Source organism: Megalobrama amblycephala, linkage group LG13, assembly GCF_018812025.1.
Source record: "Megalobrama amblycephala isolate DHTTF-2021 linkage group LG13, ASM1881202v1, whole genome shotgun sequence".
Taxonomy (NCBI): domain Eukaryota; kingdom Metazoa; phylum Chordata; class Actinopteri; order Cypriniformes; family Xenocyprididae; genus Megalobrama; species Megalobrama amblycephala.
This window is the reverse complement of record NC_063056.1, coordinates 18,802,251-18,815,863: the sequence shown is the minus strand read 5'-3', so window position 1 is coordinate 18,815,863 and position 13,613 is coordinate 18,802,251. Positions and strand designations below refer to the sequence as shown.

Genomic DNA, 13,613 nt, shown 5'->3' with positions numbered 1-13,613 from the left:
ACAGACTGTTGATATGACATAGAATTGATAAAGCAGACTACGCAAAAATGCACAGTGATATACCAAGCGGCAACCTCCACCAGTTTCTCGTGAAGCCAATACGGAAGTGACTGAAACTGCGATTCATCGACTGGCCACTAGGGACAGGCTGCAGAAGGGAGCAGAATCTCATTGAGTCCCATGTTAAAAAGGCCAAGTTTACAGCAGAAAAAAACATGTTTACAGTCTAGTTCAAATTGTGGTTTTGGTCTATACTGCTAATTTTGCCCTTCATGACAACTCTGAGGGGGCCAGGGGGGTGAATTTTTTTTTATAACTCATCCGTTTAAATTATACTAAGCCTTAAAGTTCTGCATAATTAAGGATGTGGTCACTTGAGTGACAGGTATGTCGCTGCTGTCTGTGAGCTGTCATGTCACCTCAGCTAATTTCAGCCGCTGAATTTGGCATCTCAGCCGTATTTGTGCTTTTTTCTCTCTCTCTCTTTTTTTATACAATTATAAAATAATATGGCTGTGTTAATGGTCGAGACTCGAGACTGATGTGCATCTGTGAACATGTGAACGCATGTGGAAGATAAACAGAACACACGTTGTCGGATCGTGGCATTGGCAAAAAAAAAATTCCTGAGATTTACTACAATGACAATAGCAGGAGGATATAAAACTCAGACAGCACTGCTTGGATATTATAACTAAAACTGCTGCACTATTTTGAAAAATTATACTTTGTACACAAGCTCATTTGTTTGTGAGATATATACGATCACAGACCGTTTTACAACATAAACGCTGCTCAGACTGCATTATTTCTTGAAGAACGATGATGGAGAGCAGATCATTCAGAAGAAATGTGATGCAAACAATGGATAATATATCAATATTTCATGGATTTAACGCTTTCTTGGACAAAAATTACTGTTTTTTTGTTTTGCAATGGACATTTTACCCAAGTGCCACGGATTGGATTCATCTCGCGATCTCTATTTCATTATAAAGGTATGAAGTTCCGTTTGATTTTTCCTGTTTTTATTTGCACACCCCACACAAATTAATTACTGGTGTTGGAGCTTCTATATCTTACTAAAAAAAAATAAAAAAATAAAAACACCGTAGATTGACAGTAAACCTTTAGAACTTTATAATGATATAGCTTGTTATCTTTATTAATATTTTAGATAGTAAGATGGTCACGTTGGCTACTACCACATCCTGACTCTTTGCCCATTTTCAGTTATCCGGGAGTGAGGTGACGCGCTGCTAAGATGGCCGCGGCCTCATTTTCGCTTCAAAAATGCTGTTCAGAACTCTAGGGGTGACGTCACGGACACTACGTCCATATTTTTTTTACAGTCTATGTGTAAAACCCATGTACTCATCTTAGATGATTTCTGAAGCATGCTGCGCTACTAAGCAATGCTAACTCATGTATTTAAAGATTAAGCATGCAAGCTCATTGGCTACTAATACAGCAGGAACCAATCATCTGTGACCTACAGATAATGATGCGATAATTAGCAGGTTGTGTTAAAGGACCTATTAGTCTGCACCATCTAGAGTTTCATGCCAGAACTTTGTATGAATGTAAGATAAAAGACTTCTCTATATTCATGCATGCTAATCAGCACAGTCATGAGACTAAAGACCTGTTCACACCAAGAATGATAACTATGAAGATAAGAATAAAGATAAATATTAGCATCCACACCAATGGACATTATTGCTATGTTTATTATAAGTGGCGTGCTGCAGTTTTGTCATCTGTTGGTTTAATCCCCCAAGATCTTTAAAATTGGTTGGATTCTAATTGGTTGTCAATCTTTTTATCATTCTTCAGCTGAAAAAGTCATTCTGAAAGTGATTCCAATTATAAAGTTCCATTTTCACTGTGGCATGGATTTCCCCATTTTTATAGAATTAAAAGGATTATTAAAATCATTTATCGTTATATTTACCAACAGTTAGATGAACTTCACTCCCACGAAACCGTAAAGCACTGGTGTGACACAGCAGTGTAAGTAGCCTAATGCAGAAGTAATTGTAAGAGCTAAATCCAATGCTGTGGTGCTGTGACAGAATGTTTGGTTACTGGAATTGATGATCTTGTTGCTTCATGCCTGCAGGGCCCTTCAGTGTGAAACCCAGTGGTCTCAGCATGTCCAGCAAGTGCTTGCGAAATTTCACCCCCACGAAAGCATAAAGGACTGGGTTGACACAGCAATGGAAGTAGCCCAATGTGGAAGTTACTGTAAGAGCTAAATCCAATACGATGTTGCTGTCACAGAATGTGGATGTGGTTGTGGAATTGATGGTCTGCTTATTGTGTATGGTGTCAAAGATGAGGGTGATGTTGTAGGGTGTCCAGCTGATGAAGAAGGCCAGTACGAGGGCTACGATGACACGGATGGCCCTCTTCTTCTGCATGCCCTGAGAGCCACGTCTCACCCGCAGGAGGATGCAAGAATAACAGAACAGCATCATTAGTGCTGGAAGAGCGAAACCCAAAATATGGTAGAGTAGACGAGAGTACAGATGCCAAGATTCAGAGGGGAAAAGCGGAACACATTCTATTTTATCCTGACGATTGCTGTCCTCAAAGGCCTCAAGGAATATCCAGTCAGGAATGGAGAGCAGAAGGCAGAAGAGCCAGACCATCAGGCAGCAACAGTGAATCACCATGGGCTTTTTACGAGAATACATCTGCACCGCGTGGACAATGGACAGGTAGCGGTCAAGACTGATGCAGGAGAGCATGAAAATGCCACAGTAGAAATTGATCTGATGGAGAAAGATGTGACAATGAGAGACTGAAAACCCAAATCTGATTCTTAAAGCAATATTCCTGGTTCAGTACAAGTTAATCTCAGTCAACAGCTTTTGTGGCATAATGTTGTTTAAAGCTGCAGTCTGCTATATTTCCTCTTTGTCACCATCTCTTTTTTGAAACCTGCAATTGCAGTCATATGCGGAACAGTTATCTGTACGTGCGTTGTGCCCCGGTGTGGATACTGTACTTCAGAATCACAGATTCTACGTCTTGAAAGTATGACCAAAATAAGAATTTTCACTGGAAAATATCATCTGAACAAGTAAGTAACATGTGGTCACTTTTGTTCTGACCAACTGAGGAAAAAAGCATCAGGCCTACAATAAATTGCGCTGCCAATGATGATTAAATCTAACGATCGCTTAACTCGGATCATGCCAAACCGTGCAAATTATTATTACCGTTATATTGTTCTCAAATCATTAATGTTAACAACATTACTATGACTATGTGTATATTAGCGTAATAGCGTTACCTGTAGATTTCAATTTCTGAAGCCACTCAACAGTCCAAAGTCTTGTGCTTTTGACTATGGGTGAATCTCCAGTTGTCACTGATGATTGTCTCATTTGGACCTTTCTAGATTACAATCCACCATCAGAATGATGTTTAATTATTTCAGCTGTTGTAAGAACAGGCTATAAATGATCCACTACAAGCAGCATCCTCACGTGATAAAACCGACTAGCCTGGACTCCTTCCTTTCTGTTTACGGACGTGATGTGATGACGCACAGAGGAACTGCTGCATGCTCAAATTTCCCGCGGAAATCCACCATGTCGCTCTTATTATAAAACATTATTACAAGCTTACCGTTGTGAATCGAGCGAAGATAATGAGATAGTTTTGAACACTGGCTGGTTATGTACTTGCTCAGAAATTGATTTTTGATAATTTTTAACCAAAAAAAGTTACGGACTGCAGCTTTAACACAAAAATGATTTACAATTCTTAAAAAAACTGAAAATGATTTAAACAGCTATACAGCTCAAATAATACACAACGTTTTACAATAATAATAAATGTAAATTCTTTTATAAAATTATAAGATTCACTTTCACTTTAGATCCTCCAAAAATAAATATAAAGGAATGTTCCTTTAATACACTTTTAAAATGAAAGATTCTTTATTAGCATTGGTGGTTCCATGAAGAACCTTTAATAAGAAACTTTCCATTTTACAAATGGTCCTTTATATAGAGGATAAAAGTTTATATTTTTAAAACGTTCTTCACTAAGAGGGAAAAAAATGTTTCTTTTAAGAACTGATTACTTAAAAGTGCCCTAGAACCCTTTTTTCACAAGATGTAATATAAGTCTAAGGTCCCCTGAATGTGTCTGTGAAGTTTCAGCTCAAAATACCCCATAGATTTTTTATTATCCAACTTTTTAACTGCGTATATTTTGGGGCATAATTAGAAATGCGCCGTTTCTGTGCGTCACCTTTAAATGCTTGCGCTCCCCCCCCACAAGCTCGCAACTCTATAATACATTGCATAAACAAAATTCACACAGCTAACATAACACTCAAAATGGATCTTTACAAAGTGTTCATCAGATCATGTGAGTATAGTATTTATTTGGATGTTTACATTTAATTTTGAATGAGTTTGATAGTGCTCCGTGGCTAAAGTTAACATTACACACTGTTGGAGATTTATAAAGAATGAAGTTGTGTTTATGAATTACGTTATACAGACTGCAAGTGTTTAATAATGAAAATAGTGACGGCTCTTGTCTCCGTGAATACAGTAAGAAACGATGGTAACTTTAACCAAATTTAACAGTACATTAGCAACATGCTAACGAAACATTTAGAAAGACAATTTACAAATATCACTAAAAATATCATGATATCATGGATCATGTCAGTTATTATCGCTCCATCTGCCATTTTTCGCTATTGTCCTTGCTTGCTTACCTGCATAAAGTCTGTTGATTCGGCTGTGCACACAGCTCCAGACGTTAATACTGGCTTGTCTAATGCCTTAAACATGGGTTGGCATATGCAAAATTTGGGGGCGTACATATTAATGATCCCGACTGTTGCATCACAGTCGGTGTTATGTTGAGATTGGCCTGTTTTTCAGTGGTCTTTTGCAAAAATCAAATTTGCATAAGAAGGAGGAAACAATGGTGTTTGAGACTCACTGTATGTCATTTCCACGTACAGAACTCTAATTATTTAACTATGCCGAGGTAAATTCAATTTTCAATTCTAGGACACCTTTAAAGTTTCTATGGGGAACACAAAATAGTTCTTCTGTGGCATTGCTGCAAAAACAGCCTTTAGTTTTAAGAATGCACTTCCAACAGAATGTATATCCTATAGAATATTGTAATTAATATTATTCAATCACTGAAGATATACATAAAACAATAAAATAGAGAAGCAGTGAATCAAGCAGTGTACCACCAAAAGTTCTTGGCCAGAGATTTTGCCCACCTTGAACAAAGCGCCATTCAGTTTGCAGAGCGCTGTGCCGAAGATCCACCCCTTCACTGCCTCTACAGCCCAGAAGGGCAGCGTCAGCAGCAGCAGAGTGTCTGCTAAGCACAGGTGAAGGATGAAGATGTCTGTAACGTTCAAGCTCACCCTTTTCTTCCACATTACCACCAGAACCAGCCCATTTCCTACCAGCCCCACTACCAGCGCCAGAGAATAAAGGATCGGAATGAAAATGGAATCAAAGTGCATGCTAGACTCCTGATCACACACAAGTCCTTCACCACAGCAGCCGTCTTCATAACTCTCACTGTAGTTTTCATTGTAATCAGCAGGAAAGTAAAAGTCTTCCATCATGAAGGTCACCTTTTTATCAACATCCATCTTCTGCAAAGAAACGTATATTAGAATTAGTATCTACTTCTACAATTTATTTTCAATACAGTATTTATTTATTTTCAGCTATAATTTTTGAGTGTTCATGAGTCAGTGTTTTAAATGTGAGATGTTAAACTTTGAGTGTGCTATTTTGAGCAATGATACATTGTGACCATTATGAATGTATAGTATGGATATATGATGATGGAGATATTAGATAGTTGGAAAAAGGAAAAGTTTGAAAGAAACAAAACATACCTGTTTTTTTTGTTTGTTTTTTTGTAATTTTGCCAGGCCAGTAGTGTGTGTGCTGTAGTAACCCTGGTAGATGATTATTGATCATTGATTATTGAATAGCTTGAACATCTTGTTTCATTCTTACCAAACTGGGTCACATGTGTAAGCTAACCACAACAACATTATTGGTCTGTGTACTTTTGTCTTCATTCCTTTTCCCTTTTTTTAAAAAATAAAATAAAATTATATACGGAAGATGTGGTTTCTTCTTTATTGATTCTACCACTAGTGAACAAAATAAGCATAGGCTATTAAACAATTTTTTTCTTATACATGATTCTTATTTTATTAATATAAGGTAAAATTGGTTAACAATTGTCCAGGTGGATGATTAGCGATCCAATGGATCAAAATCATCTTGAATCTTTACTGAAAGGTTTGATGAAACTGACATTTGCAACTGATTTTCAAAAGAAATAACTCCCTCTTATAGTGTTAGATTAAAAGAAAAAAAAAAACTAAAAATGTTTACTGCCATATGACGTGATCATAATATAAATTGTGTGGATTTAAATTCAACATTGAAATTTAGCTGCATCTTCGCTGCATGTATAGTATTTATAACAAAATGAGAAATAAAACACAACCCTGCCTTTTTTCATTTACATTTTAAAAATATTAAACATTTCTATGTGGTTCAGACAATATGTGCATACTCTGATTATCTTCACTGTAATAAAATGAAACCCTGCCTCTTTTTGTTAAATGTCAGTTTTAATGATCAGTAATAGTCATCAAGTATAAGTAAAAGGTATACAAGCTATACCATAAGAAACAGAACAAACAATTCAGTCAATTGTACAAAGTCAGCGCTCTACGCTACAACAGTAAAGTTGAATAGCCTAAATGTATAAAGTTATGAAACTTCACTTTCCCCTCAGCCAAAACGATTTGCCAGGGAACAAATTATCGATTCATGACACCAAAGATCATCCATTAGATATATAAAAGACAAATTATATCTTGTGTTTAACCACTACAGAGACATCAGAGCCAGCCGCAAACATCAGAAGGATAAGCCGAGCTAAAGCTGTTCTCAGCTGGGTACATGAGTTTGCCTGCTGATCGCCTGGATCTCACAACTCCGAAAACATCAGATCAAATTTTAAAATAGGTGCTATCTTTATCAATAAATCACAAAATTGAGCTTTAAACCAGTACATTCTTGCCTGAAAAACTATTAAAACTACATATCAAGACATAAAAACAGTGATGCGTTTAAATTACGCAGGTTTTCTCCTTTATTATCGACACTTACGAGATGCATTCTGGGATACCTCACTGTCTCAAGTCTGCACAAGTCACCTCTCGATGCATTCTCCATAAAAGGGGCGGATCAAAACACATCCAGGGATTTGAACTGTACTTGACTAGATGCGAACTTTGAATTGGAACAGTACTTGGGCAGCGACTGATGACGTTTCACAAGTCCACAAGAACACAAGTACAGACAAGAACGCATATTGAGAAATGGCTTAGGTTTCAGTTGATCAATGGCACAGTCTATTTCATTTGCCTCAAAATAGTAACGCGCCAACAATGCACCTGAACATACTTTGTTTTCTGACTAGCACGCCCATGGGCGAACAGATGGGCGCAAATGCATTTGCTATTTAAACAACAGGGCGCAGGATGTGAAAATGATAACTGCGTCGGGCTGAAACTAGCAAAAAACACTTGCTTTGTGCCTGGCTTTTCATTGCACCGGGTGTATGACAGGGCCCAGTTTGTTAAAGGTGCAGTGTGTAAATTTTAGTGGCATCTAGCGGTGAGGTTGCGAATTGCAAGATGAAGAAGCTATGGTGGCCAACAGAGGACAAATATGTCATCGTCTGAGACAGAAGAGAGTAGCCAGTCAAGCAAACGCACTGTGTAGAGCTGTTTGTCCTTTAAAGGGTTAGTTCACCCAAAAATTAAAATTCTGTATTACTCATTTATCATTTATTACTCACCCTCATGCCGTTCCACACCCGTAAGACCTTCGTTCATCTTTGGAACACAAATTAAGATATTTTAATTGAAATCCGATGGCTCTGTGAGGCCTACATAGAGAGCAATGACATTTCCTCTCTCAAGATCCAGTAATGTACTAAAAACATATTTAAATCAGTTCATGTGAGTACAGTGGTTCAATATTAATATTACAAAGCGACAAGAATATTTTTTCCTGGTAAAACTGATCGTATTTGAAAAACAAAAAACAGGAAATATATATATATATATATATATATATATATATATATATATATATATATATATATTAGCCTACATATATTTGTCTTATAATCCAACCATTCATCCATCTGAGGTAACGTAGTTAGCCTACTTTATTAAGTATTTCCATTTTATGCACCGTTACACATTTATTAATAGTAAATTAATAATTAATAAATTTAAGATCATCATGTTTGCAGCGAACAATATATTTCAGACCTAGTGGAGTAATAGTAATAATATAGGTCTGAATTTAAATATATATTTGTACGTATTAATGGGTCACGCTACAAACATAATGATCTTAAAATACATGATGCATTGCTGTGTCCGTTATTTCATAATTTCCACTTTTGGACACTTTTGCTTTAATGGACATTAGACAACACTGCAGTGTTGTCTAATGTCCGTTAAAGCAAAAGTCTCCAAAAGTGGAAATTATGAAATAACGGACATGAAACAACACATGAAAGCCCGCATGAAGGACTCCAAGATGGTGAGAAATAAGATTCTCTGGTCTGATGAGACCAAGATAGAACTTTTTGGCCGTAATTCTAAGCGGTATGTGTGGAGAAAACCAGGCACTGCTCATCACCTGTCCAATACAGTCCCAACAGTGAAGCATGGTGGTGGCAGCATCATGCTGTGGGGGTGTTTTTCAGCTGCAGGGACAGGACGACTGGTTGCAATCGAGGGAAAGATGAATGCGGCCAAGTACAGGGATATCCTGGACGAAAACCTTCTCCAGAGTGCTCAGGACCTCAGACTGGGCCAAAGGTTTACCTTCCAACAAGACAATGACCCTAAGCACACAGCTAAAATAACGTAGGAGTGGCTTCACAACAACTCCATGACTGTTCTTCAATGGCCTAGCCAGAGCCCTGACTTAAAACCAATTGAGGATCTCTGGAGAGACCTAAAAATGGCTGTCCACCAATGTTTACCATCCAACCTGACAGAACTGGAGAGGATCTGCAAGGAGGAATGGCAGAGGATCCCCAAATCCAGGTGTGAAAAACTTGTTGCATCTTTCCCAAAAAGACTCATGGCTGTATTAGATCAAAAGGGTGCTTCTAATAAATACTGAGCAAAGGGTCTGAATACTTAGGACCATGTGATATTTCAGTTTTTCTTTTTTAATTAATCTGCAAAAATGTCAACAATTCTGTGTTTTTGTTTTGTTTTTGTTTTTGTCAATATGGGGTGCTGTGTGTACATTAATGAGGAAAAAAATGAACTTAAATGATTTTAGCAAATGGCTGCAATATAACAAAGAGTGAAAAATGTAAGGGGGTCTGAATACTTTCCATACCCACTGTATGTATATATATATATATATATATATATATATATATTTCTGTTAAGAAACATGAAAAAGACAGGTTCACAAGGAGCACTTTCCGACGCGTGTGCACGACACTCATCACATACTGAATACTATTTCTATTCTATCAGCGTCAGGTACCTTAACAGAGTATCATTAACAGTAATATGTCTGATCGTACAAATGTCTACACAGATACATGGCAATGGACATTTTACTCTTTAAACCACACTCAATTCTCAAGAAATACCTGCTCTAAATCCATTAAAATTGTCACTAAATAGATCAGAAGATGTTCGGTGCTCACTCTCGCAAAGTATTAAGGAAAAGTATGTTAAATAACATCACTGAAGTATCACAAACTTCTTTAAAATGAATACAAGCGGGTAATGCATAAACTCAAACATAACTATGAAAATAACTTTTTCAGCATTTATCCCTATTACTTCAGCATTAATTTTGAAACGGTATTAATACTCTTTTTAATCACTGTTTTTAATCTTCTATGAAATATGCTAATGAACTGACTTTCTCTCATGAACTAGATTTTAACAAAACAGCAGTTACTAACAATCTCGCAAAATGATTAATAAAAGTATTTTACCACTGAAACTTACTTGAATTCTTATTAACAGTAAATCCTGAATGTGCTTTTAATTGCAATGGCTGACAGAGTGACACTAAATGAGGTTTTATTATGTTAATGTGTGCTTTCTTAACTCAGGCTGCACATCACTACACATGACTAATCAATGTTCATACACGTCTATTTAGTTAATCATCATGACTCGTTTGCATTTATATATCTCAACTATATGTATTTTTCCCACTTCTCAATTTGATCATGCTGAAAGTTACTAGTCTTTCTTAGAATTGATAATCTTGACCACCATTTTATGTACGACACTCTTAATCACAGTTAAAGTCAATATTTCTTAGTGATTCATGCGCGAACTAAAACTCTACATGAACACAGTACTGTTGGGCATTACTACAGTAGTGATTATTGTCAGCTTACCTGTTAAGAAACATGAAAAACACAGGTTGACCACTTGTCTACTTACATGACGTATTTCCTGTATTTGGCTCAAGTGTTCAAGTTGGCGTGAAGACCACAAGTGTGTGTAGAACTTTTGATTACCCGTTGGGACACACTTACAGTCTTGCAAAAAAATGCAAGCGTTTACAGCTTTTTTAAAATGGTTATTTTCAGTACTTTGCATTTTAAAATACACTTCTAAATGTCTGTTCAGTGGTCGCTATGTAACTAACAGAAGACACTATTTTAAAATTGTGGTGCTTCTTTAAGTGATAAACAGCAGTTGCAATTGTTGTACAAAATACATGTAACCTACTCATCTTTCCATCAATAAAACACTTTATATTTTACTACCAAATTATATGTAATATATAATTAATTTAACTTACAAGCCTTGTCCGAATACCCACACTTGCAGTCTTTGCACTAGACCGCATGTCTACTTACATGACGTATTTCCTGTATTTGGCTCAAGTGTGCAAGTAGGTGTGAAGACCGCAAGTCTGTAGAACTTTTAATTGCCCATTGGGACACACTTAGTGTTGCAAAAAATGCAAGCATTTACAGCTTTAAAAAAAAAAAAAAAAAAATTATTATTTGTATTAATTATTATTTTCAGTACTCTGCATTTTCAAATACACTTCTAAATGTCTGTTCAGTGGTCGCTATGTAACTAACAGAAGAGACTATTTTAAAATTGTGGTGCTTCTTTAAGTGATAAACAGCAGTTGCAATTGTTGTACAAAATACACATAACCTACTCATCTTTCCATCAATAAAACACTTTATATTTTACTACCAAATTATAATGTAATATATAATTAATTTAACTTACAAGCCTTGTCCAAATACCCACACTTGCAGTCTTTGCACTAGACCACTTGTCTACTTACATGATGTATTTCCTGTATTTGGCTCAAGTGTGCAAGTAGGTGTGAAGACCGCAAGTCTGTAGAACTTTTAATTGCCCATTGGGACACATTTAGTGTAAAATTGTGGTGCTTCTTTAAGTGATAAACAGCAGTTGCAATTGTTGTACAAAATACACATAGCCTACTAAATGCGTAACATTGCGTAAAAAAAAAACTGTAAAAACTGTAACTGCAAGTGTGCAAGTAGAACTTTTAATTGCTCATTGGGACACACTTATAATGTTGCAAAAAATGCAAGCATTTACAGGTTTTTTTTTTATTTTATTTTTTTTATTAATTATTATTTTCAGTACTCTGCATTCTAAAATACACTTCTAAATGTCTGTTCAGTGGTCGCTATGTAACTAACAGAAGAGACTATTTTAAAATTGTGGTGCTTCTTTAAGTGATAAAAAGCATTTGCAAATGTTGTACAAAATACACATAGCCTACTAACATTGCATATATTTTACTACCAAATTATTTGTAATATATAATTAATTTAACTTACAGTGGAATGTTTTCCTTGACATCTCGCGATTTCGGGGCATGTGGGTTCCCGAACATAATGCATGATGGGATACGCTTAGCCTTGAATACTCCTCCGAAGCGGTATCAAAGAATATACACTAGCAAGAAGCGACACTTAATAGGACGTTCCATTGCAACGCCGGCGCCCAGCAGCGGCCCTGCGTTTCCACCATTTTGGGGTGAAAGCGTGTCGGCAGCCTAGTTTCTATGGCAATATCAGCTGCTTTGTTAAACCTGCAGTCCGTAACAGTTTTTGGTTAAAAATGATCCAAAATTAATTTTTGAGCAAGTACATAACCAGCCAGTGTTCAAAACTATCTCCTTATCTTAGCTCAATTCACAATTCAGAGCCGGAAAGAGAATTGATTAGTTCACCTCCCGAATCTTCGGGTTTGAGTCGTTCGTTCTTTTGTCACGTGACCTAAAATTACAAAAGCACTAATATTTTTATATTAGTTATTCTCTTTGCTAGAAAGCTTTTTTGGCACAAAAGTGTTATTTATTTTTATTTATTATATAAAAAAAAGCTTGTTGTGCAATGTTTTGTTTTAGTTATTTTAAGGCTCTGTGGCTTTCATATATTTTAATTTTCTTGTATTTTTTATTTAAATTGTTTTAATTCATTTTGGAACAGTTATCCTCTTTGCTAAAGCTTTTTCTGGCACAAAAATATACAATAAAAAATAATTCAAGAGCGTGTGCACAATGTTGTCTAAAGTGTCATAGGTTACAAAAGTATAGTAAGTAACACTATAGTCTAATCTAAAGGGTTAACTCAAAATACATAAATACAACATGGTATTGTATTTTATGAAGATTAGACTAGTAAAATAAATAATTAAAGCATAACCAACTCTTTATTATCTTTAATACCGCATTCAGTGTTATGGAAAAGAACCATCGTGACAGAAATTAAAAGCAATAATTTGAGACCAGAAACACATCACATAACTGTAAGAGTAAATAATAATAATAATAATAATAATGATAATGAATATGCACCCGTTTGTAAGGAAAGTTGTAAATTAACTAATTTCTCTGTCCAAAGCTGTCAAGTCACGTGACAAAAGAACGAACGACTCAAACCCGAAGACTCGGGAGGGTCTTTATAATAAGAGTGACATGGTGGATTTCCGCGGGAAATTTGAGCATGCAGCAGTTCCTCTGTGCGTCATTACGTCACGTCCGTAAACAGAAAGGAAGGAGTCCAGGCAAGTCGGTTTTATCACGTGAGGATACTGCTGGTAGCGGATAATTTATAGCCTGTTCTCACAGCAGCTGAAATAATTAAACTTATCATTTTTATGGTGGATTGTAAACCAGAAAGGTCCAAATGACAATCATCAGTGACAACTGGAGATTCACCTGTAGTCAAAAAGCAAAATACTTTGGACTGTGGAGTGGCTACAGGAATTGAAATCTACAGGTAACGCTAATATACACATAGTCATAGTAATGCTGATGTTGTTAACATTTATGATTTGAGAACAATATAACAGTAATAATTTGCACGGTTTGGCATGATCCGAGCTAAGCGATCGTTAGATTTAATCATCATTGGCAGCGCAATTTATTGTAGGCCTGATGCTTTTTTCCTCAGTTGGTCAAAACGAAAGTGGCAGACATGTTACTTACTTGTTCAGATGA

The 13,613-nt window shown here is 36.1% G+C and overlaps 1 protein-coding gene across 2 annotated transcripts; it reads right to left on the bottom strand.

Moving 5' to 3' along the window:
- Positions 1–1,388: 1,388 nt before the first annotated feature.
- LOC125243551 (C-X-C chemokine receptor type 3-like) lies at positions 1,389–6,004 on the bottom strand. Of its 2 annotated transcripts, none has more exons than XM_048153285.1 (2): positions 5,423–6,004; positions 1,389–2,777 (listed from the first exon to the last, which is right to left on the bottom strand). In XM_048153285.1, the coding sequence occupies exons 1-2, from the start codon at positions 5,654–5,656 to the stop codon at positions 2,085–2,087; spliced, it is 927 nt and encodes a 308-aa protein (XP_048009242.1). In that variant the 5' UTR covers positions 5,657–6,004; the 3' UTR covers positions 1,389–2,084. The 2 variants fall into 2 exon arrangements, with proteins under 2 accessions (XP_048009242.1, XP_048009241.1); XM_048153284.1 differs by having other exon boundaries at positions 5,273–5,999.
- Between the last annotated feature and the right edge of the window lie 7,609 nt (positions 6,005–13,613).

Bases quoted from the DNA above. Each gene is read 5' to 3' on its own strand.
- LOC125243551 (XM_048153284.1), bottom strand. From the start codon at position 5,656: ATGGATGTTGATAAAAAGGTGACCTTCATGATGGAAGACTTTTACTTT. The intron at 2,778-5,272 runs GTGGGCAAAATC...TTTCTCCATCAG, and splicing joins TGAATGGCGCTTTGTTCAAG to ATCAATTTCTACTGTGGCAT.